The sequence below is a fragment of the Stegodyphus dumicola genome, chromosome 4, assembly GCF_044657685.1.
Source record: "Stegodyphus dumicola isolate Sdum_Otavi_A_Nest chromosome 4, ASM4465768v1".
In the NCBI taxonomy this organism is placed as follows: domain Eukaryota; kingdom Metazoa; phylum Arthropoda; class Arachnida; order Araneae; family Eresidae; genus Stegodyphus; species Stegodyphus dumicola.
In genome coordinates, this window is record NC_140771.1 from 10,085,287 (window position 1) to 10,110,739 (window position 25,453).

Sequence of the window (25,453 nt, forward strand, 5' to 3'; positions counted from 1 at the left end):
GAGCACAATTTTTCTTGTTCAGGCAATGTTAAGTAATAAATAGAACAAAGGACACCAAAAATTTGAACATGAGCTAACGTTTTTGGTAGTTGACGTAAGAATGTTTTCCTTTTAAGCTAATATTAAAAACCAAAATGACCGCCAGCTGAAACAACTGTTCCAAGGTGCTGGTGTTTCTCAATTCATTAAAGTGTTGTGTGGTAACAGTTGGGGCAAAATAATATGAACAATTTCATTACAGGACCTTTCCTCATACGTAAATTAATAACTTGAATTTTTCTTAAAATAAATTCTGTCAACTCTTCGACCTTAGTTTGATACTTACTGTATAATTCAGCTACTAACTTTGTTTTGCTTTGACCACGGGGAATGCTTCTACAAGGGCGGTTTTGAATCTTTCAATTGTGTATGTCTCACTTCCTATTTCTTCTAGTAAACACTTACCGATCCCTTTGCACCAGCTTAAACTTATCCTCGTTGGGCGGTAGTTACTATGGTTATTCTTTGAACTTCTGGGATCGGGTACAACAGTAAGTGGTTATCCAGCTGTTCCAAAAGATTAGTGATCGATGCTCTCTAGTCGAATGTCACTGCAGGTTTTATTTCAGCCCCGCCTAACCAAACCCATCCACTGGGTTTACAAATTAAAATAACTATTAGTAAAAATAAATTAAACTTTGCTCCCTACAGTTTAGGTAATTATAGTAGACGAAAACTCTCTAAAATCTTCTGAAACATTTCATCTTCTTATCAAGTGAAAACAACATGTTTGCATCATGCCTGCGATCTAGGCACGATGCAAACGTATTGTTTCAGATTCATGACACGATGCCAATTGCGCGATTTTAAGGTAGATGGGAGGGGGGAAATAGTCAGTCAATCAGAAATGTAAAAGACTTTTTCTCTTTGGGGGGTAGGATCTGTAAGATTTCAGATTTTATGTTACGCCCAAAGGAGCGTTTTTTTTAACGTTTTATATGATACCTTTATTTATTAAATATCCTGTTCTTCGCACTTAAACCATAAAATTAAATTCAATAGCAATATCGCAAAATAATTTTAAAATGAGCATATCTTTAAAATTTACACAGAGAGTATAAAAATGTTTTTTTGTTAAAAAAGATAAATTGAAATCGTTGAGTTTGTTAATCGAAAATTCGTTAAAGTGTTACAAAATATGAAATCGATAACAAAACAGATTCTTTGGAGGATTACTTTATTCAGAATTGGATGGCTCTAGGTACCGTTGTTTTATCACAATACGGGAAACATATATACATTTACGCAGATTTTTCCCTATTTAATTTCTTTAAATATAATGCAGGGCTCTAACATTTTGTAGCAACAAATTGAAAAGTGAAACTCCATAAAATGCCAAAAGGAAATTAATAGCCCTTCTGGGCTAACGCCCTTTGGGCTAATAAAACTTTTAAAACAAACAAACAAAAAATTGCTAAACTAGCAGAATTTTATAAAAGTAGGAACTCTTGGTACCATGAAGCCGGAAAACATAATTATTAGTAACTTCATAACTGAAAACATTTGTGTTGTCTCTTTAACTTTAAAAATCCGTCTTATACTAGAACTGGCTTATACAAGCTCTAACATGAAGGCAGTACTATTTAGATTTACTTCATAAAATTAGCAGCAATTAACTAATTTTGCACCTGGGAAGGGTAATAAATGCATAATGATGTAATGGCCTTAAAGAAAATAATCTGGCCATGTATAAAATGAAATTTATTCTAAAAAAGACTTATTTTCACTTTCGCAAATTATAAAAAACATGTGATAGATATGAGCATTGCAGTAAGAAGTATAAATTACAAAACTCCTGAATTTTAATTATCAGTCTGAATCTTCACTTTCTTCGCTTTTCACCAGTTTACTCGTTTTAGGAGTTTTTGATGATTTAGAGTACGGAATAAGCCATCCTATTGGCTTTCTTCCGATGGACATTTGACTCAAAGAAGTATGCATGTATCTGGCCAAAGTTGTTAGAAGAGCCTAAGGAATGAGAGAAGAAAAAGGCTTTATAAAATGCTAGTAATGGGAATTTATGATACTAGAATTCACAAATTTATATTTAGAAAACATTTGATAATAATTGACAAAATCCAACCTAAATCAAGCTATTGTTGCTAAATGCCTAGCTGTGGTAAGATAGCTTACGTAAGGGTTACTAGAAAGTGGCAAGGAAAAGCAAGGTTGCGAGATTTGGCGCGAAAGCATCCAATTGGTGATTGGTGATTCCGCCCAATTGGTGGTTCCGCCATAGAAATTCATCCATTCTAGAAAGTATTCTTAGCGGTTTTCTTCGGGAATGCTCTCGAAGGTAGGTTAAAGCTATGTATATCCTGCCTGTACGCTGAGAAAGGGGGTATCTTGAGTTCAGTAGTAGTATAGTAGTGTCTTGGTATGTGTATTGGTGTATTTAATTATGGCAAAGCACACTAGGGGTATCTGCCTAAGGGGAGGGATGCCTTCGTGGAGGGCGTTCTAAGGGAAACTGGCTCGTATACACGTTACACATGGGGAAAACCACGAAAACGCCCATGCAGCCAGCCCGTTTGATAGTAGTGTTTTGAGTTCAGAGATTAGCTTGAGAGCGATCGACTGAGTCAGGAGCTGTACTTTAGTGGTTTGTCGGCAAGCTATCTTTACCGTTATAGCATGAAGACTGTGCTGATGATTGTTTCAGCGTGTTTGTCGTAGTTTTTCAACGGCTGTAAACGTATCTTTGAAACTGTCCTGTGTAACACTGGTGAGAAATTTGTGTTTTGATCCTCCATCAAGTGTTATCGTCAATCACTCAAAATCCTAGAACCCGTAGAACGCAACACTATGTTTGATGGAAAGAAGCTTATCATCGCTCAGTTACCTTTACAGAAATAGAAATAATTCTGTGCACTTCCTAATAATGGATGATTTCAGCAGAAGACGATGGTGGTTTAATGTTCTCAACTAAAGAAAAGAAAGACAGCTATGGAAATGAAGCATAAAATCAAAAGATTTGGTATTACACTTTAAAATGTTTAATAATGTTTTTAATGTTAAAATAAAAGTTTGACACTTTAAAATAGAAGTTTGACAGATTCTTCGTTATGTGAAAAGATCCAATCTAATTCACTAGCTAAAGTTATTTAAGTGAATTTAGCTGGAAGAAAACTGAAAGAGAATTGAGAGATTAACGAGGACTTCCAATGGAGAATTTAATAATGTTTAGAAATGTATTTTAAAATGTAAGATTTGTTTTAAATGAAACTGCTGCACCAAAAAATTATACTTTCCGCTTTAATAAGCTTCGTATTTTTTAAAGTGATGTTTAGAAATTGGTTTAGTGACCGAAAATGGTATCAAAACGATATAAAGTGTTTTAAAGTTCTTTTAGTTTTCTTCTATGTAGCGAAATATATCCGCCAACTCCGCCAGAATTCAAATCTGGCATAGGGTTTTTAATTTGAATGCACTTAATAAAAATAAAAATCATTTGCAAACTGAGTTTATGGAGCTTTTGATTTAATTTTGTAACTAACTGAAAGGAGAGAAAGAATAGAAAAACATTGTTATAATGGCTTAAATTTAATAATGCTACGTATAATGGTGTCATGAATAAGTCTTATTAATGATATTTAGGCTCGACTCCAACATTTTCGATATCCTAGATTATAGGTTCTCAACCTTTTGACAAACGTGTACCATCTAAAAAAAACTGAAAAAATTTAGTATCACCACTACGTTTTATAATCATTATTTTTCAATTTCTCAATATATATATACTTATATTTTGCCATTTGCACAACTTATTGGCTATTTTATTATACCTGCGCACATAAAAAAATATTAGATTAAATATGGTTACCATTTCAATTATAAAAATTTAAGCTATAATTATGAATTTAGTGTGAAATTTGGCCCCATTTAAACGATATCAGTTTCTTTATGTTTAGCCTTATTTCACTTAGTTTTAACGGTAAAGTAGGATCCACTTTTAATTTTGTTCTGTGTTTACTTTTGAAATATAACATAGAAAATAATTCTTGTTCACACAAATAAGTTGTGCAAAAAGTCAATAAAAATTTAATAGCTTTAGTTGAAATACCTTTGAATTCTTTTTTTCGGTTCAGTCAAAAGTTAACAAGTGTGTTATATTTAAAATCTTCACTTAGAGTTCGATCACAGGAAATTTCTAACAATTATTCTTTTTCTTCACGAGATTTTTGAGTTTATATATAAAAATGCTTTGTTTCTTTGCGTACCACGTATTTTTCTATGGCGTACCACCGGTTGAGAAACGCTGTTCTAAACGATCATTATGCTTGGTGTCTTGTGTAAATTGAACACTAATAACTGAAAGCGGCGAAATATATATTTATTTCGCTACCACTTATAAGAAACTTATCTGACGCTCTCAGATATTCGTCACCCGAGGCGAAAGAATTGTGCCGTTTAATCTTATAGCTAGCCACGGAGACAGCTCGATTTTTTCTGGGAACGCACTAAGCCTTTCGGTTTGAAATCAATGTCTAACAGTTATCGAATTCCTTTAATAATCAATTTTGATCGTTTCCCTTCTATCCTTTTCATATTACATATACACTGAAGTGCCACTGAATTAGGGATAGCTGGTCAATAATGAGTTGGACCTCCTCTGTCCTTTATAATGGCTGCCAAACGACGAGGCATAGATTCATTCTACGGGAACGGTTTGCCAAACATCGGATGGAGCTTTCTATAATTTAGGAAGAGGCGCTGGTGTTGTGTTATGAGGTTTGAAACCTCTCTCCAAAACGTCCGAAAGATGCGCAGTAGAATTTAAGTCCGGGCTTTTAAGTAGCCAATTTATGACAGAGAAATCAGAAGAATGCTCATCCAACCAGGCATTAGCCAACCGGAACCTGTGAGAGGTGCAGTTATCTTGCTGGGATACTCCATTTCCGTGGGAATAACAGGACAACATAAATGGATGGAGATGATCGCTCGACAACTCTACGTACCGAATCATACTAAGAGAGTTTGGTACAAGTACCAAAGATCCCAAACACTGCCAAGAGAAAACATTCCAGACCATGAGTAAGCCACCATGGCCTTGTACAGTTCCAGTCTGCCATACAGGATTCATGGCTTCATGAGTCTGACGCCATATTCTCAGCCTCCCATCGGTATTAATTAGTCGGAATCGAGACTCATCACTCCATACTACTCGTTTCCAGTCCGCTAGAGTCTATTCTCTGTGTTCTTTTGCTCAGACAAGAAATACAGCTCGATAACATGCATTTAGCAAAAGTGCTGTCGTGGATCTTCGGCTTCCAAAGCCCATATGGTGAAGCGGGCGTTTACGATCCTTTTATTGACTATACGACTGTCGCCCTTATTCACCTGGGTGGTATTTTGAGCTTATGTTTGCCTTTGTTGACTACGTACAGTACGGCTGAGCCGTCTCACACCACGCTCGTTCTAGGTTAATTGTCCTTTTTAATTTGCCCGATCACCAGTTCTTTTTCCCACCATCCGTGTATTCTCGGTATATTCTTGACTCTGTCGACCTTGAAAATCATAGCCCGCTGAGGATTTTGGAAATTAAATAGTCCATGCGTCGAGTGCCTGCTATGTGTCCGAGATCGAAGCTGTCTAAATCAGAAGTTTTACCCATACCGGTAACTGAAACGACTGATTAACAACAACCATAGTACTAGCTACATATGCAGTTACCACAACACTCTCACGTGCGCATAAATGCAGCGCAGCGCTACAAAATAGAATATTTTTTGTGATGTCTGTAGGAATGTGAAGCAAGTGCATCTTGAAATATGTCCAAAAAATTAAGGCAATATATTAAAAGGGCATAAATACAGGTATAGCGTACCAGGGATATTTTGGCATTAAAATCAAGAAAATAGCTCTTTCTCATGTCAGTTTTACAACGGCCAGATACCTTATTCCCATAAACATTTTTATCAATTTATAGTTAGTCAAAAAAGTATACGTCAAGTACGAGAAAACTGGTAAGTAGTATTTTAGGCATATCAACTTATTAGAACGTAAGGAAAATAAGAAACCTCATATCTTTCAGTAGAATTTGAAAAACGTTTTCTGAAAAAATGGAACATTGAAAAATAAATAAACGCGAGAGGCATGTATAAATATTCAGAGAACAAAATTAAGCATAAATTACTACTAGCTATTTTCAATAAAACCCGAAGAATTCTAAAATACTTCAATGTTTTTGACGTATTTCAGAAATTTTCTCTGAATCTTTGTATTTCCATACTCTTCGATTTCAATTTGTAATCCATTTTATCTTCTGGATGAACATTAGAAGATATGCATATCTTGATTACAGATTTCTTAAACAATTTTGATACAACAAGTGCTACATAATATATATATATATTACTCAGTAAGCACATTTATAAATATTAAAACTCATTTGAAGCTCTAGGCTTTGCATTTTTATTTGTTTAGGCAGCTAAAATATCTTGAGACAATTCTGTATCAAAAAATCATGTAGGGATTGATATTACGATTTATCTGCCTACGTAGCTGTCTTTTGCAGTCGTAATCTAGACAAAACTGGAGCATTTTCCCCTTAGGTATAGTGAAAGGTCATTACTAGTTCCCATAGTGGATGGGACATTGATTTTTAAAATATTAGTGGTAGCTATTTTGAATTACTTTGAAACATTTGTTTGTAACTGACAGTTTTGGACACGAGTGGAAAAAGAAAGTTTTTCTCATATTCAGAGAACTGAAAGGAAAGGCCGGTTTATCTACAATACCATAAATTAGAAAATATATCTAAGAGCGAAACAAACGTTTTTTTATGTAACTCTAAAATAATGCCTTAAAATAAAATTGCAATCATTGATTTAGATTGTAATATGCATCTAAAAATAAAAAGAGAAAAAGATTTTTAGTATATAAATTGAGAACTATTCAGTTTAAAATATGTACGATGCTAGGAAAAATATTCAGATAGTGGCGGAAGGGTGTTCCGCGCAACATTTTACATCTCATACCTCTTTACTGAAGTAACAGATTGGTAATTACCAGTAAGAAAAAAGAAATGAGTACAAAAATTCCAACTCCTGCAAATATCTTGTGCCCTAAGAAATTAGCCAGGGCTTCTTGACATCCAGTTGTATGTAAAGTTAAATCTGTGGGATATTTGTATTTGGAATGATATTGGCTGTCCTCGATTCTGGTATCAACGCATGGACGAAACATGCCCCACTTGCAGCAACTGAATGGTACGTCTTTGCCAAAATAACGACCTTTCTTTGTTAACCTAAAGAAAAAAATATGATGATAATGTATTATTATAAATATGTGCATGCATTGTAAGTATTCAAACTGTTCATCATCACTGTATGCATGCATCGTAAGTAGTATGCATGCATCATAAACTGTATTACATGCATCGTAAGTAGTCAAACTGTTCCTCCATACTTTGCGTTAGAGAAAAATTATACATTTCAAAATCCTTGCTTAATTATTTATGCTGTTCGCATCATCTATTTACGCCTTCTCGTACATTTTAAACCATGCATAGGTTATGACATTTAATATAAAACCAAGCTTAATTTATTTAAGATGTGGACTGGGTTGTCAGGATGTAAATTAAGTGCTCGTCATTCTGTAAAATATGTCGAAAATTATTTGCAGACAACGTCATCTTAAGGGGACTCATACCCTTAAACCTCTCATGATCTTCGAATATGTGACTGTTGCAAGAATTGGGATATTTTATTTATTTTAAAAGCAATTACTTCCAACTTTTTACAGTTGACTACATAACATAGCTGCTTTGGAAACTAGTAGCCAGAAAGTTTGTGTTGCCACAAATATTTTTGTAATTTAATCCTCTTTGTCACAAAATATTTCGCCGTGTTTCCACCTTTCAAGCATGATATTTTAAAAATGGCTAATGGTACATACTTGAAATTGGATGGAATTCTTTATATTGGCACTATTTTCTAACTGAACCAACAATCTGATGAATATTTCAATATTGAAAAATTTTATGGCCAAAAACATTACAAATTTTTTTAATAAAATACATTTTATAAATTCAACTCAAAATAAAATAAAAATTTAACATGAAATTTTTAGAACTTTAGATTCACATTAGTTTCCAAATGTTATAAAAGCTATATATTAAATATGGAATTAAATTATGAAACAGAATGTTTTAAACTGTGCGCGCAAGTTGGAAACATGACGAAAAATGCTGTCACAAAGCGGATTAAATTATAAAAATATTTGTGGCAACACAAACTTTCAGATTTCTATTTCAGAAAGAAGCTATATTATGTAGTCAGCTGTAAAAAGGTGGTAGTAATTGCTTTTAAAATAAATAAGTTATCCCAATTCTTGCAACAGTCACCTATTCGAACATCTTATGGGTTTTAAGGTGTATGAGTCCCCTTAACAGATGAATTTCAGATGAAGAGAAATTTCTAAATCCGCTTACCTTATTTAGAAATTTCCCTTCCTTCAGTCAAACACAATTCCTTTATAGCGTCCAAAAACATCCTAAAATTATCTAAACTAGATGTATACTGGCAACGCCGCACACATTCACAAAAATAAGAATAAAAAATATCTTCCGTAGTGCCGATACCCTTCGACGTTCGACCAAGCGCGTTTCCTTCCTACAAACAGGATACTTAAAATGGCTTCTAAATAAATCAACACACACCACAAGCCCTTGCAAATCTTTCCAATCATTCTAAATTTACCGCAACCGATTACGTCATAATAGGGGTTCCATAACATTGTAGATTGTAACATTTTGTAAATTCTAAGTTACTGTCGGAAGTGAAGAATCTTAAGAACTGATAAGGGAATAATCGCTTGAGTTCGTGTGACAGGAACAACAAGATAGAAGGGTAAACTAGCCCTTTATCATTCCAACTAAAGTTTAACAAATTCCGTCTTGGAGTGTACAATAAAATACTTGGGCTTTGAACTTAAGAGACTAAGAATTAAACTAAAACTAATCTAATCTAAAAAGAGATATAGCCGAGGCTATCAAGATTCTAATCGAGTTGTCCCCTTAGCGTTAATTGACTGCGAAGGTATCATGGGCCTAAAGTATGGCCGAGCGTAATAATCATGGAGGTAGGAAAGGGAGGAGGGGCCATTCCGCGCTAGAAGTGAAGCACTGCTTTGAAGCTTGGGTCACCAAACGGGGTGTTCTTTGTTTACATTCAGAAGCTCGCTTGACAAGATTCTGATAGTATTTCGACACACGACAGTTCCATAGAAATCGAAAAAGGGACACTCTCGCATGAAAGAAACATTCATAGTGTAATGGATAATAGCAATTTGTATAGTTTACTGACATTTACGCAAAAATCACATCTTGGTTATTTTTCGATAACTAACAACAGCAATTTTGATTATGAATTTGTTTTATAAAATTCTAAGCTGTTGCACTACAAAAATATAGATTTTAAGAAAATTGCTAAAAGCCAAAATTTATTTTCTAGGAGATATGAAAAGTTTGAAACTTGATGGCTAAATGTAAATATAAAATTATGTATGTTAAAATATTTGTAATTAGGAACATAGGTCAAATTAAGTTTTTATTAAATAGAGTAACGCATGCAAGGGCTATCTGCCTAAAGAGAGAGATGTCATCGTGGAGGAATTTTGAAGAAAAACTGACCTTTGAGTGAGTATTAAAAATAATACTTATAATTTTCATTCAAATTATATTCATATATATTTTTTATGTAAAACTTTCGGGTGTATGCTAAATTAGTGTAAATTACTTTACACGAAAAATATAGTGAATGCACAAAAATTAAAGATTTGCACATGCCGGAAATGATAAATAGGAAATATATATGGGTATTTATGCATGTGCTTGCAAAAAGCATGTATCTGCCTTTGACAAAATACTTAAATATTCATTAAATTATTTATAAATGTATTTGAAATGAAGAATTTATTCACTTATAAACAACTGTGAAAGTACTGTGAAGGAATCTAATGATTAAATGTATCTAATTTATAATGATTATAAATGTTATCTAACTTTATAATAACCTTAATATTGAATTGTAAACATAAATTGAAATCCTGTTGACAAATACGTTATAAAACTATTTAAGCAAGAATTGTTCGTATTGGAAAGCAATCTGTTAAAAGGTATTGTAAAGCAAATGCTTTGAGATGCGCACTTAAGAACGTAATAAAGAGTTTTGGAATATGTATTGTTGAAATGAAGGGTAAAAAAAAATCTCATAAGTATAATTAAAAGAATTATTCCCTTTACATTTTATAATAACTCAGTTACAAGTTTTAAATAATACTTAAAAAAAAAAAAAAACTTATTTTATTCCCTTTCAGAAATGTTCAGAGAAAGTCAAATACTATTTAATACCTATTTAATTATTAGGAATTAGCGAAATACTTATTTAAAGTATTTCGATAATTCCTAATAATTCTCTATTTTAAAATGAACCGAATAGAGCATGAATTATAAATTGACTTACATTTTTCGATTTAAAAGAAGCCAAAAAATCATGTCATATTTAAGAAAGTATTTTAGGAAGAAGCTCTATAAATAGAAAAGAAATAATGCATAATTTTAATATTAATAATACAATAAACTTTGATCTTAGTTTTTGTACCTAAACCGAATAAAATCGAATTACATTAATTTTTTTTTCTAATGTAATTAACGAAAACTTGTGAAAATATTTCATTCAAATTAAACCATTCTGAGAAAACTGTCCTGTGAAAAGTATAGCATTTCATTCCGTTCAGAATGAAATGCTGTTTAAAAATATGTTGTTTTCACATACTTAGGACTCTGAAGTGTTGTAGAAAAAGAAAATATATACATTTATATGTATATTTGCGACGTAATTACAAAATATTTACACCCGAACGCGTCAAATCCCATAGAACTCAATGGTAAATGACCCAATGTTTTGGTCACCACATAGGGATCGCCGGTGCTTCAGAGCAGGGTACGGAGAAACTTGTTTAGGGCGACTCCATCTTACTCCCTACCTCCATGGTAATAATAGCTTAAGAGAGAGTAGCCTAAAAAAGGCGGACGCGTGCAGACAGAATACCTGGTATCTCTCTCACTAAGACAGAAGAACTTCGCGGTTAAATACTGCTCTTCCTCATTATGTATTCAGACGTGATTCTAAAACTACTGGCCGGAAGTAGTAAGCTGAAGTTAAGAAACGACAGGAAAGGAATTTTAATTTAAAATTTAACTGTTGATAAAATCAAGCAAATACAAATCTTTTCTGTTAAATTCAAGATTCATAGTTCTTACTTTAAACAATAATCTGCTAATAGTATTTGATATACTTTGTAATACCTCAAGGATTTTTAGCGAACTTTCTTTTTTTTTTTTTTTTTTTTTTTTAACTTCCTTGTACGAAGTGAAAAGGAAGTATTGTAATCGCGAAAAGTTTCAGGCAGCATATTTCAACGAAAATATCCATTTTGACCGCTATCGAATGCAATTTAACGATGTTTTTGCGTGATATCTGTACGTAAGGACAGAATAAAATACTCTTTTCCTTCAAAAAAAATTATAAAACTGCTTTAAAATTAATTCTGAAGAGAATTTTTCGTGGCGTCTGTACGTACGTGCGTACGTACGTATCTCGCATAACTCAAAAACGAGTAGCCTCAGAACATTGAAATTTTGTATATAGGACTGCTATAACATGTAGATGTGCACCTCGTATTTCGGTTTCAATCGGCCGCACCAAACGTATATAAATATATTTATATATATATCCACTCTATTACCCGGCTCAGTGATCTCAGTTTCTTTACTCTTATATGTTTGTAAATTGTACATTTTTTGCTTTAAAAATGATTGAATTATGTTGTTTTTATCTTCCGGTTAAAGTTTTTATGCCTTTCGTAATTCCGGAAGCAATATTTGTACAATTATCAACAATTTAAAAGCTGTTTAAGTGCGGTTAAGTTTTAAATAACATGGCGGACATATTTGTTTACATTTGAAACAGCAGAATTATAGATTTGTTTCCAATCTAGAGAGACTAAGCTTCGCAACACAAAAATAACGCCTTCATTTATTACTGCGAATTAAATCATGCTTAATCCTTTCTGGAATTTTTTCGAGCAAATAAGTGTTTAAGATTTACTTCGTAATTTTTAATACAGATATTTTGAGTTTTTATGTATTTTTGCCTTCTCGCGAAGTGAGAACTGAATTAATTGAATGAGAAATACTCAATCGTCTGTGAAAAACTGTTTCTTTTTTTGTTTTGTTTGCTTAATTTCTTTTATACGTAGTTCTAGCTTTATTATAGTATTTGAATAGAACATGTGGCAACGATTCGATAATTCTTTAAATGATATACATTTTGTGCATTCTGAGTTATAATATGAACGAAATATAATACTGTTAAGTAAACCTAGCGCCAGAGTGTCGCTACGGTAAACAAAGTGAATTTTAAAGAATGCATTTATTCTATTGTGGTTTATGCGCTGTCGGCGAAGTAGGTTTAATTCAATCTAATAAGTTTAAATAAAATGCAAGAAAAAGTGCGTATAATTTAATATTCCGTATAAGGAAGTCATGTGGTGTACACATCAGATTTTTTAAATTTCAAAATTGGTTAGCCATTCTGTTATTTTGCTCATAATTTGAGCATATAAAATCTAAAATTCTTATTTCAAAAGCATCCCTTAAAAGCAGTATTTAAGCTTATAATACGACTACTAGACGGAAAAGAGAAATCTTTCAACATTTTTTCTTAAGAATATTTTACGAAACTTTTATGATTAACGAATGCTAACTTCATATGAAATTCACTTGATTTAGTGTTAGTGTTGTTATTCATCACTTCACAAACTTTAGTTCAAAGAGCCTATTTTTATTTTGTATATAAACGCTAAGTTCAATATTATTTTAACGAGTTTCAATATTATTTTATATTATTTTATTTATTCAATATTATTTGAACAAGTTCAATATTATTTTAACGAGTTCACATATGTATTCTCTACATAAACGCCAAGTTGTCACAGAAATTTGCCTTCAGACAAAGAGTACTGGAATCAAGACGTGTTTATGACCCGTACGTTCTCAATATTAATGTGAATTAAAATATAAAAATATTCTGCTATATTCGCGTAATTTTTTTCGGCAAATGATAGCTGATATCAGTGATGCTGAATGGATGCTTCTCGGAACCGCGGGGAAAGCTACAAATAAAGTTTTAGGTAATAAAAAGAATACATGCGTCTTTTTTCTCACAGGAAGTGAAATATTTTTGCTTTCTGTTTCATAGAATTGATATGCAATGGGATGTACATGGGAACAAGCCAGGTTTCTTAAGTGCACGTAAATGAATTAGAAATGATAAAAAATTATCTGATGGTTAGAGATCTTTTTATATAATTCTATGCTTCATTATCTACTATCACATTTCATTTTTAGCCATTTCATGTCTCAAGAAGGCTCTAGTGTATAATTGGGTGCCCCTTCGATTAGGGACAATTTTTTAAAATTTTGGCTATGAAACCGCACTTCTGGTTACCATGATAGTTTAAACTTTGTTTTAGCTTCCTGATTTTATTTAAATGAAACCAGATTGATGTGTACATGAACACAGAGTTTGTGCAATTCTTTGACTTCTTTTTTGTGTGGCGGCTATCTTGAAATTGTGCTCTCCTGACGCCGATCTTGGCATCAAAAAAGAAACGCCAAAAAACAAGAGGCATCCAATTGTAAACTTTTACCCTAAAGAAATATTTTCATAGTGTCAGTTTCCTGAGCGTACTTGCTCTATTAATCGAATTTGCTTAGCTTCTCAACTTGTGAATCACAAACGTGAAATATTATATTTATATTCATGTACTATAAAGTAGTTTCTCATTCTTTCCAGCAATCTTTCGTGCTACAACGGTTAGCACTAGGCATTAGTGTCTCAAATACACTAGGCGCGTATTTGAGAGGTCCAGGTTCAAGTCCCAGAGAAGGTATTGTTCATTTTTCACGTCTCCTGCTTCGAAATAACCTAATATATCTACTGTGGCTTCCGAACTAAAATGTGATGGATAATGATTCATTCTTCATCACCAGGATTTGATGATTGGGTTCCCTAATTCCCTGTCGCCATTTAAAAGGAGGAGTATATGAGTATATAAGGTATTTTCTCCCTCCTTCCAGCATGCCTTCGTGGTGTAGCAGTTAATACACTCGGAACGTATTGGAGAGGTCCAGGTGTGAGTACCGGGAAGATCAGAGCTCATTCAAAAAAAAAAAAAAAAAAAAAAAAAAAACGCAATGACTCCACACATGAAGAAGATTTTAAGTTGTAGATATGAAACCAAGTCTTTTACTCAAAGGGCTTGAAAAATATATAAGTGGATATCTTAAATATCATTCCGAAAAAAATATGTTTTTTATTACTTTATTCAAATAAGTTATATTTCTCTTATAATGATAACTAAAATAAATTTTTTATGTCTTCTCACAGTATGATTAATCTACTTTATATGTCTTATCTCATTGTTATTCCTTTTTTGACCTAAAATTAATTAAAATTTTATAATATTCATTTATAATTTTTACCTTTGTTTATTAATTAGTAATTCTTAATTATACATTTTGTTTAATTTTAGTTATTCACTAAAAAAAAAATTTTTTTAACCACCCAAAACGCTGCGACACATCTAAGTTTAGAAGTTAAGTCTAATGTTACAAGTATTATAAAAGGGCAAATTTTATGTACCTTAACTGCACATAAATAAAGTAGTGTTTAAAATAATAAGTTTTACATGATAAGTAAAATATATAATAATATGTAACGTTAAACATACTTTTGAACAACTGGATTGCTAGAGACGAGATATTTCTTATCTACCCAAGATACCTCGTACCAATCTTTATAATTTTCTATTCCGCAACACCTGAAGTTTATCTGCAGAAGATCTAATCCTGTTTTCACTTCGGCATCAGATACATATTTCTCCATTCCAGCTTTCAAACCAGTTCCTAATGCTGCTGTTAAAGTTTTAATCTCCAAAAAGCAAATAAAAGCTGCAATGCATACAAAACCTAAAGCGATTGCTGATGATACCCAATTGATATTAAGGAATGCAACTATAGATTTAGCTTCGGCAGCATCTTCTATGTTACGTCCACCTATAGCAGCTTTGATCCCAATAAAACTCGCTACTACCATAATACCTCCTGACATCAGAAGTATTACTGGTACAGCTTGAGGTTCATAAACATCTTTGAGAAAAGTGATTTGTTTTTCCAGAGAGTTTCTGACGTACCAGCTTAATAACATAAATATAACACCGAAATTAGCGGACAGAAAATAGCACACTAATAAAATGAGAGCAAATATTTGTCTCAAGGAATCACTAATATGGATAGCAAAGACATAATCAATTTCTTTTTCGACCGTTGTTATTAATGAATCAATTTCTTTCGCATCATCTGATAGCTCTTCTTCACTTTTGATTTTCTTCTTCTCACTTTCAACTTTCTTTTTCTTCTTTTTATCTTTCTTTATCTTGTCTTTTTCTTCTATTAAATCCTCTTCCTCTATTTTTTTCTCAGTCCGTTGCTTTTTGCCTTTTTTCTTTTTGCCTTTATTAGCCATTTACTATAATTTATTATTTAGCAGTCTCCAATAAGAGCAAATGATCTGTATTTCAATAATTAACCTATTTTTGTACTAAAATAACAAAGCAATGCTTTAATGTCACAAAAATGTCATTGATAAGATTATGTTCATAACATCTGACGAATATAAGTTTATTAAAAAGAATACAAAGCAATATTAAAACTTCGATGCAAGTTCACTAAAAAAAAATACATTCACAAAATATTTTATTAGTAATTACGGTATACACTCTCAGCAAACCTCAGACCTTGTTATGCATTCAATTCTAAAGTTATTTGTTAGATAAATTTTGAAAAAGTCGAAAATATTATCAGGGCATTTTAACAATAAGAACTGTTTTATAATATTAATTTGAAAATGATAATAAGAATTCTTTTGCACTTTGTTGCATACCTCTGTTATTTGACCTTTGTTAATAGTCTTTACTATCGTATCGTTATCCTATTTATACGTTTACATCGTATTATCGAATCGTTATCGTAAATTGTACTTATCGTATCGTTGTTGTTACTTTGTTATTTATCATAAATTATTTAGGTGAGTTTGAACTTCTCTTCAGGAAAAATTCTGATAAATAAAATAAAATGATGCAAGAAAAATTCGTTTTACAGCACGAATTTGAATTCAGTTTTAAGTTTAAGTTTTTATTTAGTTTAGGAATTTTAAGCTTTGGTTCTAACGTCAAATTATTACCAAGTTTGAGATTATTCTATGTTCCAAAATATGCCTTACATAGCCCTATCAAATATTTTGCAATATTTAAGCCACATTTCTAAAATCCTAGAAAGGAAAGATAAAGAAAAGTAAGGACATTTATCAAATTATTATCCTTTTTTTCAATTAACCTCGAACTAATCAATTAAAAACACATGAGCCATAGAAAAATATATTGGACCGATTATTACCTTTAAGGGAAAAAGGATTTACTAACGTTTGCTTAAGACAAACATCCTCTGCAATTCAGAAACTTGCATACGCAAATAAAACCAGATTATGATATGGCTGATGGATATATATACTACACGTGTAAGATAAAAATATGAAAGAAAATTACTAAATTAGCAGTAGCCCTTTTAACTCCAGATTTTATTTGCCTAAGCGTCCCTTCAAAACTACTACGTCCACTGACGTCATTAGTTCGTACTACGTCATTGACGTCATTTAATCTTCTGCAGTAACCTGCCAATGTTGTAAACTCTTGCCCAGTTACTGTTCAGGATTCTAATAAAGGATTGACTTATTTATAAGTCCTACTAAAGTAAACAGTCACTTTTCCATGCTTACTGTTGCCCGAGTAGCCCTAGTCTCTTCGCTGAGTTATTTCTTCTAGTTCGCTATTTAAAATGTGATCAGTGTATATAGAATTGTGGGGCGATTATAGCACCCCTACTATTGTGCTAATTAAGAAGATATGTCTTAATAGCTTAGTCGTTGTAAAATAAAGCTACATTATGAGTTTCCAAGTATTTGTGATTTTTCCAAACTTCCAACTTGCCATGACACAATTTGCATGTAAGGTACATCTGTCACCACTCTGGCCATGATTAAAAAGTTAACTGGTGCCTTCTTCTGAAAAATTATTAAAAATTAAAATTGTTACGTATATATAACAGCTTTTGTATCACGACCACTAGAAAAAAAAAAGCTCGCCTAGAATGAAAAGTGACACGTGTCAGCCTAATTCACAGGATAGCCAATAAAGAATGAAGTAAGAACATAATTTAATGTTAATAATTTAATATGACTGCTGGTTAAGAAAATTGAATGTGGGTTTGTTAATAAATAGTATTTCATATTCAAATGGTCCATTTGCGAGAGATTAATATCCATGTAACAAAAGTTGACCGTAAAATTAAAAAACCATACCAACACTCATAGCCGAGTGATTAATTAACCTATTTTGTAATATCCAAGAATGTATTTTATTCTTCTTTTAAGATACTTGCTTTAAGTAAAACGAACATACTAATAGTCATGTGTTTTCAGGCTGAAGAACATACGCTACGAAGGCACGAAATGAATACATTACGCAATAGCAACTCCACGACGTCCACCTCCAGTGGATCCCATCACATGTTAATATTAGTGGTAATGAGGTCGCTGATAGACTGGCAGAAGAGGGTGGTGGAAATGAAACGGTCACTGGCTCTTCGCTTAAGTACCGAGAACTTCACTTAAATGAAAGATCTAAATATAATAGGGCGTATTCCACCTACGCACCCAATGGTACATAGGAACATCCCCTGGCTCCCTATTGGAAATGAAATGTGACTGTGGCTCACACACTGCTCTGGCTAGACTAACAAGTGGCCACCTTAAATGTCTTTCCTTTGATAGTGGCAGAAAAATCCATCCCATTTGTATAAAATGCTAAGACCATCTAGCTTCACCGGATCACATACTGGGTTGCATCGGACTTTCTAAGGAGGACATAACATCCAATCCCCTCACTGTTATTGATTTTTTGGCGGTCAAGAACCTTTTGGAATGTCAGATCTTTCGAGGGTAAGCAATAGCAACAACACTACTTCAGTTAGTATCGTTGACTTCTTTTTTCTTAAACATGTTAATGATCCCCTGGCAATCACTGTTCTGGATGAGCTTTCATACAATCATAACCCGGTGAAAGTAATTCTGAATAACAGTAGACTGCTTCAGCTAGTATCGTTAACTTCTTTCTTCTTAAACATGTTAATGATCCCCTGGCAATTACTGACTGGCATTTATGTGTCAAAGCTCTAAACAACATATATATCGTTGATACACTCTACCAACGATACCATCGGGGGAATAACCTCGACAATCTTATAGAAAGCCTCACTAATGACATCAATGATTAAGCTAAAAAAGAAATTAAAACTCATAGGATTACGAGATCAAAAAAGCTGGACGTTATAATCAAGGAAACAAACGCAGCTCGACGAAACTACCAACGCGCACGGTGACGAGAGGACAAGTGCAAGTCAAAGCAGTCAAGTCTCTAATAAACACCCAAGCACAACTCGACTCGACAAATTACCTTAACTCGCTTTGTCCAAGAAAAAACGTTCACGAACTTTTTGTGGAGTGTCTTCGTTATACAAAAGTGACCTCCAGTAGGGCTGCTATAGAACTCGAGGTCTTGGCATTTGTTCATTTGAAACTCATTCTGTCCTCTGTTTCCCATCTGCCATATAGAACTCCAACTTGCAGCTGAAAGAATTCCATATTAAATTAAATTTAAATGGATTCGGATTAAAGGGAGGGTTATTTCTTCCCAGCTTGTGTTTCCATTAAGACACTGCGGTTGCCTGAGCCCATTACCCTACCCCGGATTAAAAGCTTAAAAATTTCGAAATAATGTACTTGATAATAAGTTAAAAAATAAAGTAAAAAAATTGTGTTATTGAATTTTTTAATCTATTTTAAATTTTAATTAATTAATTAGTTGGAGGAGATTGTTCAGAAAGCTGACAGAGTTGGAACAACTGAGAAGTAGATGGTCTTTCCGGCCTTATATAGTTTTATTCATCAGGCCGCAGAGATATCTCTAGCACTTTCTGCTTCGAATTTATTGGAGGCAATATGATGGTCGAATTACGGTTACAGCTAATATAGTGATCAATTACATTTATTCAATTACAATACCTATTAGTCTGATAAAGAGAACCGATCAAAATGCCGTCAAACAGTCGCCAAGTTTGGCGAAGTTTTGGCGATTCCTCGTCAAATTACCGAGATACCAGTTTATTCAATATTAAGTGGACTTGCCCTGTATTTTTACTTTTCCGGTATAGCTTGCCTCTCTAAATTTCTTTTTACATTGCATAATACAGAAAAATGCAATTTCACATATAGTTGCACTAAAATCATCTATCTATGTACAAAATTCGTAGCAACAAAAAAACAAGTTCGAGGCTATGTAAGGCCGAAAAGACGCGGTTGTAAACAAAGTCGGAAAAAGTGTCTCTTCTGTCAAACAACAAATCGAAGAGAAAGGCTTTCTGCTGTCGAACAACAAATCGATTATAAAGTTTCTGATGTCGCCAAAGAAGTTGACAGCTTAAAGAAATTCATAGCGACTGCAGGAAGCAATACTGACGGTTTTAAATTTTTATCATGCCTTCTTGGCCCTCTCTAAAACTAAGAAAATAAGGCCCAGACAACATAAAAATGTATAAAATAATAATTATTATAGACCTGAGAAGATGAAAGAGGAGTGCCAAGGAGCCTAAACATGTTTGTATCTTAGAGTGCAATAAACAAGACGGCAAAGTAATGAAGACATCCATATGACGTATCACCTAATACTAATCTAATATTGTGTCGTAAATATGTATATGTTGAGTGGGGTGTTGGAAATACTAACCTTACGGAATTTGACTTTCTTTTGGAAATCCAAACTAGATCCAAACTCTTAGACGTAGAGAGAATTGTAGTTGTTTCTGACACATCTTATCGCTGTGTTGAAATTAACTGCAAAATCATAAAAATGTTTTAAATTAACCTATTGGAATATTTATATCCACAAAGATTCTTAGGATTTGTAATTGAAAAATAATAAAATTTGCACGATATAAGCCATAAAAACCAGATGAAACGCTTCCACGTAACTATCATACAGCAAAAATATGAATAAAAAATTTCTGGCAATAATTTACAAATGTACAAGAGAAGCTTCAGAAACTGTTCTAATCATTACGAAGTCAACAACCATTCCTGCGATGGATAAAATTTATAAATCTAAGTACTAAAATTATTACAAAAAGTACATAAATAAGTTAAAGAAAGAAATCCCTCCACGTTCGCGGGCATTCCTAATTTTAAGGAGCAAAAATGCCTAACATGTAACGGACATTCTTCTGTGTCCCACCTAATGGCAGATGCCTTGTATCCTTTCCAAGACAAGTTTGTTAAGTTACAGATGATAAATAACAACGTGTCTACATTTTTGAAGGATATGTATTAACAAACTAATAAATTTACATATATTATTTAATTTGAGCGCATGTATATATCATTAATAAAATAAATTTTGATTTACAAGAAATTAAATTACACATATTACTCATGATTAGAATACATGAATTTTGAAATGTTTAAAATGCATAAATTAATAATGATTTACTTTAGATTATACTATTTTGAATTTCAAATGCTATGTTGTACTATCTATGAAAACAAAGTTTTAAATATTAGTTAATTAAAAAATTAAATAGTAAGTAATATTTATTAGTTAGTAATATTGTTAAGTATGTTTAATGCTTAAAATTACTTATTCTAATTTTACATTCTTATTCTAGATGCATTTACTTTAGATTAATATATTTAGATTAATTAATGAAAAATTACAAATTAAATCTTGTGAGAAGCCCAAAGTTTTAAAATGGCAGAATTTGTCTATTCGCATTCAAAAAGTTAAAGCTGCAAAACTATGGGAGAAATTAAAATTGATTACGTCTGAAAGCGGTCATTTCACGACGCTTCATCCAATGTCAACAAAATGCTAAGATGCGATTGCAGATATTTTGCATCTTCTCTGGTGCGGTAAAGATATCGTAAAGGTTACCACGACGCATTGCAACCAGTCGGACCATTTTGCACGTCTTTACTACGCCTTGTGTTGCTTGGAATAGATTACAATTAGTTCATTTAAAATCGCATTCAACAACATTGATTCAAAATTCTTTACTGTTGGAGCCTCACAATTAATTATGTTTTAGTTGCATTATGACCACAAATGTTGTGATAGCTAAAAATTATTTCGGTTTTTCAGTGCATTTCTCTAAAGCAGTGTAATTATAAAAAAGTTTATATTATATGTATTATTTTATTCAACAAGAATATAGTTTAAAAATAGATAATAATTAAAAGCTGCTACATTCTAAAATGTTAAGCTACTGCAGCATAAATTTTCTCAACTTGTATGTATAATTTCGTATCAGATTCGCATCGCGTGAGAAACTATGATCGAGCTAAGCTGTGTTATTACTCTTTAAAGACGCGTCTTAGTTTATTTAAGTGGAAAAACAATGCTTTGAGTTTTAAACTTGGGAATATTTTTAAAATTGTTTTCCAATTTTGAAATTTGATTTCTTATTAGAAAATTAGTCCGTAAAAGTGTCTCTTGCAGTAGTTTTTGTTCATATGGAAAACACAAAGGCATATTGCTTTTTTTAAATTTGTTAACTGTTTTAAATCTGTTGTTTGAAAAAATATTGCTTTTATTGCAAACAAAAGCACGCCTTTCCGTTCTCTTTCTTCATGTAAAGAGTAGTGGAAAAATGACTGCAAGAACTCGAAGCGAAAGTATGCTAGAACGTCGTAGACAGATTAGTGTCACAGGGTTACCTACTCTAGATGACGTAACAGAAATTAAGAAAGGATTTAACAGGTGTATTCACTATTGGCTTATTAAAGACAGGAATGTAGCTAATACTCGAGATTATTATAATTCTTTAGCCTGGACTATAAGAAATCGCTTAGCTGGACGTTGGATAAGAACTGAACAATTACATTACGCTAAAGATCCCAAACGTGTTTATTATCTGTCTTTGGAATTTGATATAGGAAGAAGTTTAAGAAATGCAATTATGAATTTAGGAATGAGAGAAACTTGTGACCAAGCGTTATATGAACTTGGTCTCGATCTCGAAGAACTTGCAGATGCTGAAGAAGATATAGGATTGGGACATGGAGGTCTTGGTAGATTGGCTGCATGTTTCTTAGATTCCATGGCTACTCTGGGCCTAGCGGCTTACGGATATGGCATTCGTTATGAATATGGAATATTTCGTCAAAGAATCGAAAATGGAGAACAAAGGGAAGATCCTGATGATTGGCTAGCTTTTGGAAACGTATGGGAAAGATCTAGAGCGGAACATGTGAATGAAGTACATTTTTATGGCAAAGTTGTCAAAGATTTACGTGGTTATAAATGGGTCGATACGCAAGTCGTAAATGCTATACCCTACGATTATCCTATTCCGGGCTTTGAAAATAATGTAGTAAATATTCTGCGTTTGTGGTCTGCAAGATCTCCAACAAGTTTCGATCTCAATTTTTTTCATGACGGAGATTACATCAAAGCTGTAATAAAACGGAATGAAGCTGAAAACATTACTCGCGTACTTTATCCAGCAGACAATTTTTTGCTAGGAAGAGAACTTCGATTAAAACAAGAGTACTTTTTCGTTACCGCTGCAGTTCAAGATATTATACGCCGGTATAAATTCTGGAAGTTTGGAACCAATGAATCTATGCGAAAGACATTCGAAAAATTCCACACTAAAGTTGCTATTCAGTTAAACGATACCCATGCATCTCTTGCAATTCCAGAACTAATGCGAATTCTTTTAGATGTAGAACACTTGTCTTGGGAAAAGGCGTGGGATATTACGACAAGGACCTGCGCCTATACAAATCACACGGTTTTGCCTGAAGCATTGGAAAAATGGCCAGTAACTATGTTCGGAAACCTTTTACCTCGTCATATGCAAATTATTTACGAAATAAACGCTAAATTTCTTAGAGAAGTTAAACAAATATGGCCAGATGATACTGACAGACTGAGCCGAATGTCTCTGATAGAAGAAGACGAACCAAACAGAATTAATATGGCTCATTTAGCCATAATAGGTTCTCACACTGTTAATGGAGTGGCTGCTATACACACGGAGATTTTAAGAAAAGATCTTTTCAAAGATTTTTATGAAATGATGCCGTATAAGTTTCAAAACAAAACAAATGGTGTGACTCCTCGACGTTGGTTATTGCTTTGCAATCCTGACCTTTCTGAGGCTATTAGTGAAAAAATTGGAGACCAGTGGATCACACATCTGGATCAACTTCAAGAATTGAAAAACTACCTTAATGACAGAGATTTTATTAAAACCATTATGAAGGTTAAGCAAGCAAATAAGACTAAGCTAGCGAATTATCTTGCGCAATATTACAATGTGCGTATCAACATCAAGTCTATGTTCGACGTACAAGTGAAGAGATTTCACGAGTATAAAAGACAGTTACTTAATTGTTTACACATTATCACAATGTATAATAAAATTAAAAGAAATCTTGATTCTCCATTCGTGGCGCGGACTGTAATAATTGGTGGAAAAGCAGCTCCAGGTTATCATGTAGCGAAAGACATTATTAGACTAGTTTGCGCAGTAGCAAGTGTTGTTAATAATGACAGTGTTGTAGGTAACAAATTGAAAGTAATTTTTTTAGAAAATTATAGAGTAACACTTGCTGAAATTATTATACCAGCTGCTGATCTCAGTGAACAGATTTCAACGGCTGGAACTGAAGCTTCAGGAATAGGGAATATGCAATTCATGATGAATGGAGCTTTGACCATATGCACCTTAGATGGAGCTAACATTGAAATCAAGGAAGAAGTGGGTGATGAGAATATATTTACATTCGGTATGACAGTTGAAGAAGTAGAAGAGATGAAATGCAAAGGTTATGATGCGTGGAGCTACTACAAGAGGCTAGATGACTTGAGAGAAGCAATAGATCAGATCAATGACGGTCATTTCTCTCCTCATGATCCACACGCGTTTAAAAGTCTTGTTAATATTTTGATGAATCGTGATCGTTATTTTGTTCTGGCTGACTATGAATCTTACATAGAATGCCAGGAAAAGGTTAGCGAACTATACACTAAACCACAAGATTGGGTGAAAATGGCAATAATAAATATTGCATCTTCCGGGAAATTTTCAAGTGATAGGACAGTTAACGAATACTCAACAGAAATCTGGGGCGTGACACCAACATACGAGAAGTTGCCTGATCCAGATAATCTTAAAATTTTATAATTTTTTATGATTTCAAATGTTGTCTGAATTTCGAAATTATTGGTTTCAGACGGTGTACATGTTTTTATTGTTTAATCTGAAGATTTCAATAAAGAGTATCAGAAGTACTTAATTTATTCTTTCATTCTGAATACAAGTATGATCATAATAGTTATTTTGAAATTCTGATCTTGACTGGTGATTTTATTGTTTTTTTTTTTTTTTTTTTGGTTGCTGCTTGATTTTCACGGGCACCCGTCATAAAAAGGGCACCAAGATTAGCGCCAAGCTACCATGTCTCTGGATTGCTTTCAGTATGGCATCGAAAAGCTTATCTTTCCCACAGGATTTCCGCCACATGAATTCCGAAAGATGACGTCGAACCATACCTTTTTGCGATACTTCTCCGTTTCGCCTGCGCAAATCTCGCAAAGCAGATTTTATTGGCGACAACATACAGTATACACATAAAAATGTTAACCAAGGTTAGTTCTAAGAACTTTTTATTTTGAAGGCATAAACATTTTAATGTGGTTTAAAATTTTGTAAAAAGCCAATAAATAAAGACAATAAATTTGTAAAAAGACATTAATTTAAGAATTTACTATTCTTGGTACAACATCCTGATTCGCCGGTGCATATCACATGACCCCAAGTGATCTTATCTCACGTAAACTATGCTACAAAAATCTAATTCTCTCAGTAATTATCTACAATAATGTCAAGTTAAATCTTAAATAAAATCTTATGGAATACAAGTTTAAATGCAAGAATTATTTCAATTCGTACGAATAGCTTACTCAGAAATTATGTACAACCGCAGTGCTCTACTTCGCTAGTGCATTCTCATTAGATTTGATGAATTTAACCCTTGATTTTGCCTTTTCTATATTTTCCCCTTCGTGTGATTGCATCCTAATTAATTACCGCGAATGATCTTAGGGCAAAAAATTTAACTATCTTGAAAAAATTCTATGTAATTGTATGCCAGTATTGAAAGAAACAATCAAT

At 32.9% G+C, this 25,453-nt stretch overlaps 1 protein-coding gene and 1 pseudogene across 1 annotated transcript; one reads left to right on the forward strand and one right to left on the reverse strand.

Moving 5' to 3' along the window:
- Nucleotides 1-1,199: 1,199 nt before the first annotated feature.
- LOC118187819 (RDS/peripherin-like protein xRDS35) lies at nt 1,200-21,229 on the reverse strand. Its single transcript, XM_085814234.1, has 3 exons — nt 21,094-21,229; nt 7,051-7,288; nt 1,200-2,007 (listed from the first exon to the last, which is right to left on the reverse strand). Exons 2-3 carry the CDS (start codon nt 7,225-7,227, stop codon nt 1,849-1,851), a joined length of 336 nt encoding a protein of 111 aa, XP_085670360.1. The 5' UTR covers nt 7,228-7,288; nt 21,094-21,229; the 3' UTR covers nt 1,200-1,848.
- Nucleotides 21,230-21,919: 690 nt separating this feature from the next.
- LOC118187813 (glycogen phosphorylase pseudogene) lies at nt 21,920-24,463 on the forward strand (annotated as a pseudogene).
- The last annotated feature ends 990 nt before the right edge of the window (nt 24,464-25,453 follow it).

Excerpts from the sequence above, each read along its gene's own strand:
- LOC118187819 (XM_085814234.1), bottom strand. The coding sequence starts at position 7,227 with ATGTTTCGTCCATGCGTTGATACCAGAATCGAGGACAGCCAATATCAT. Across the intron at positions 2,008-7,050 it reads TCATTTCTTTTTTCTTACTG|GCTCTTCTAACAACTTTGGC; the intron begins GTAATTACCAAT and ends CTCATTCCTTAG.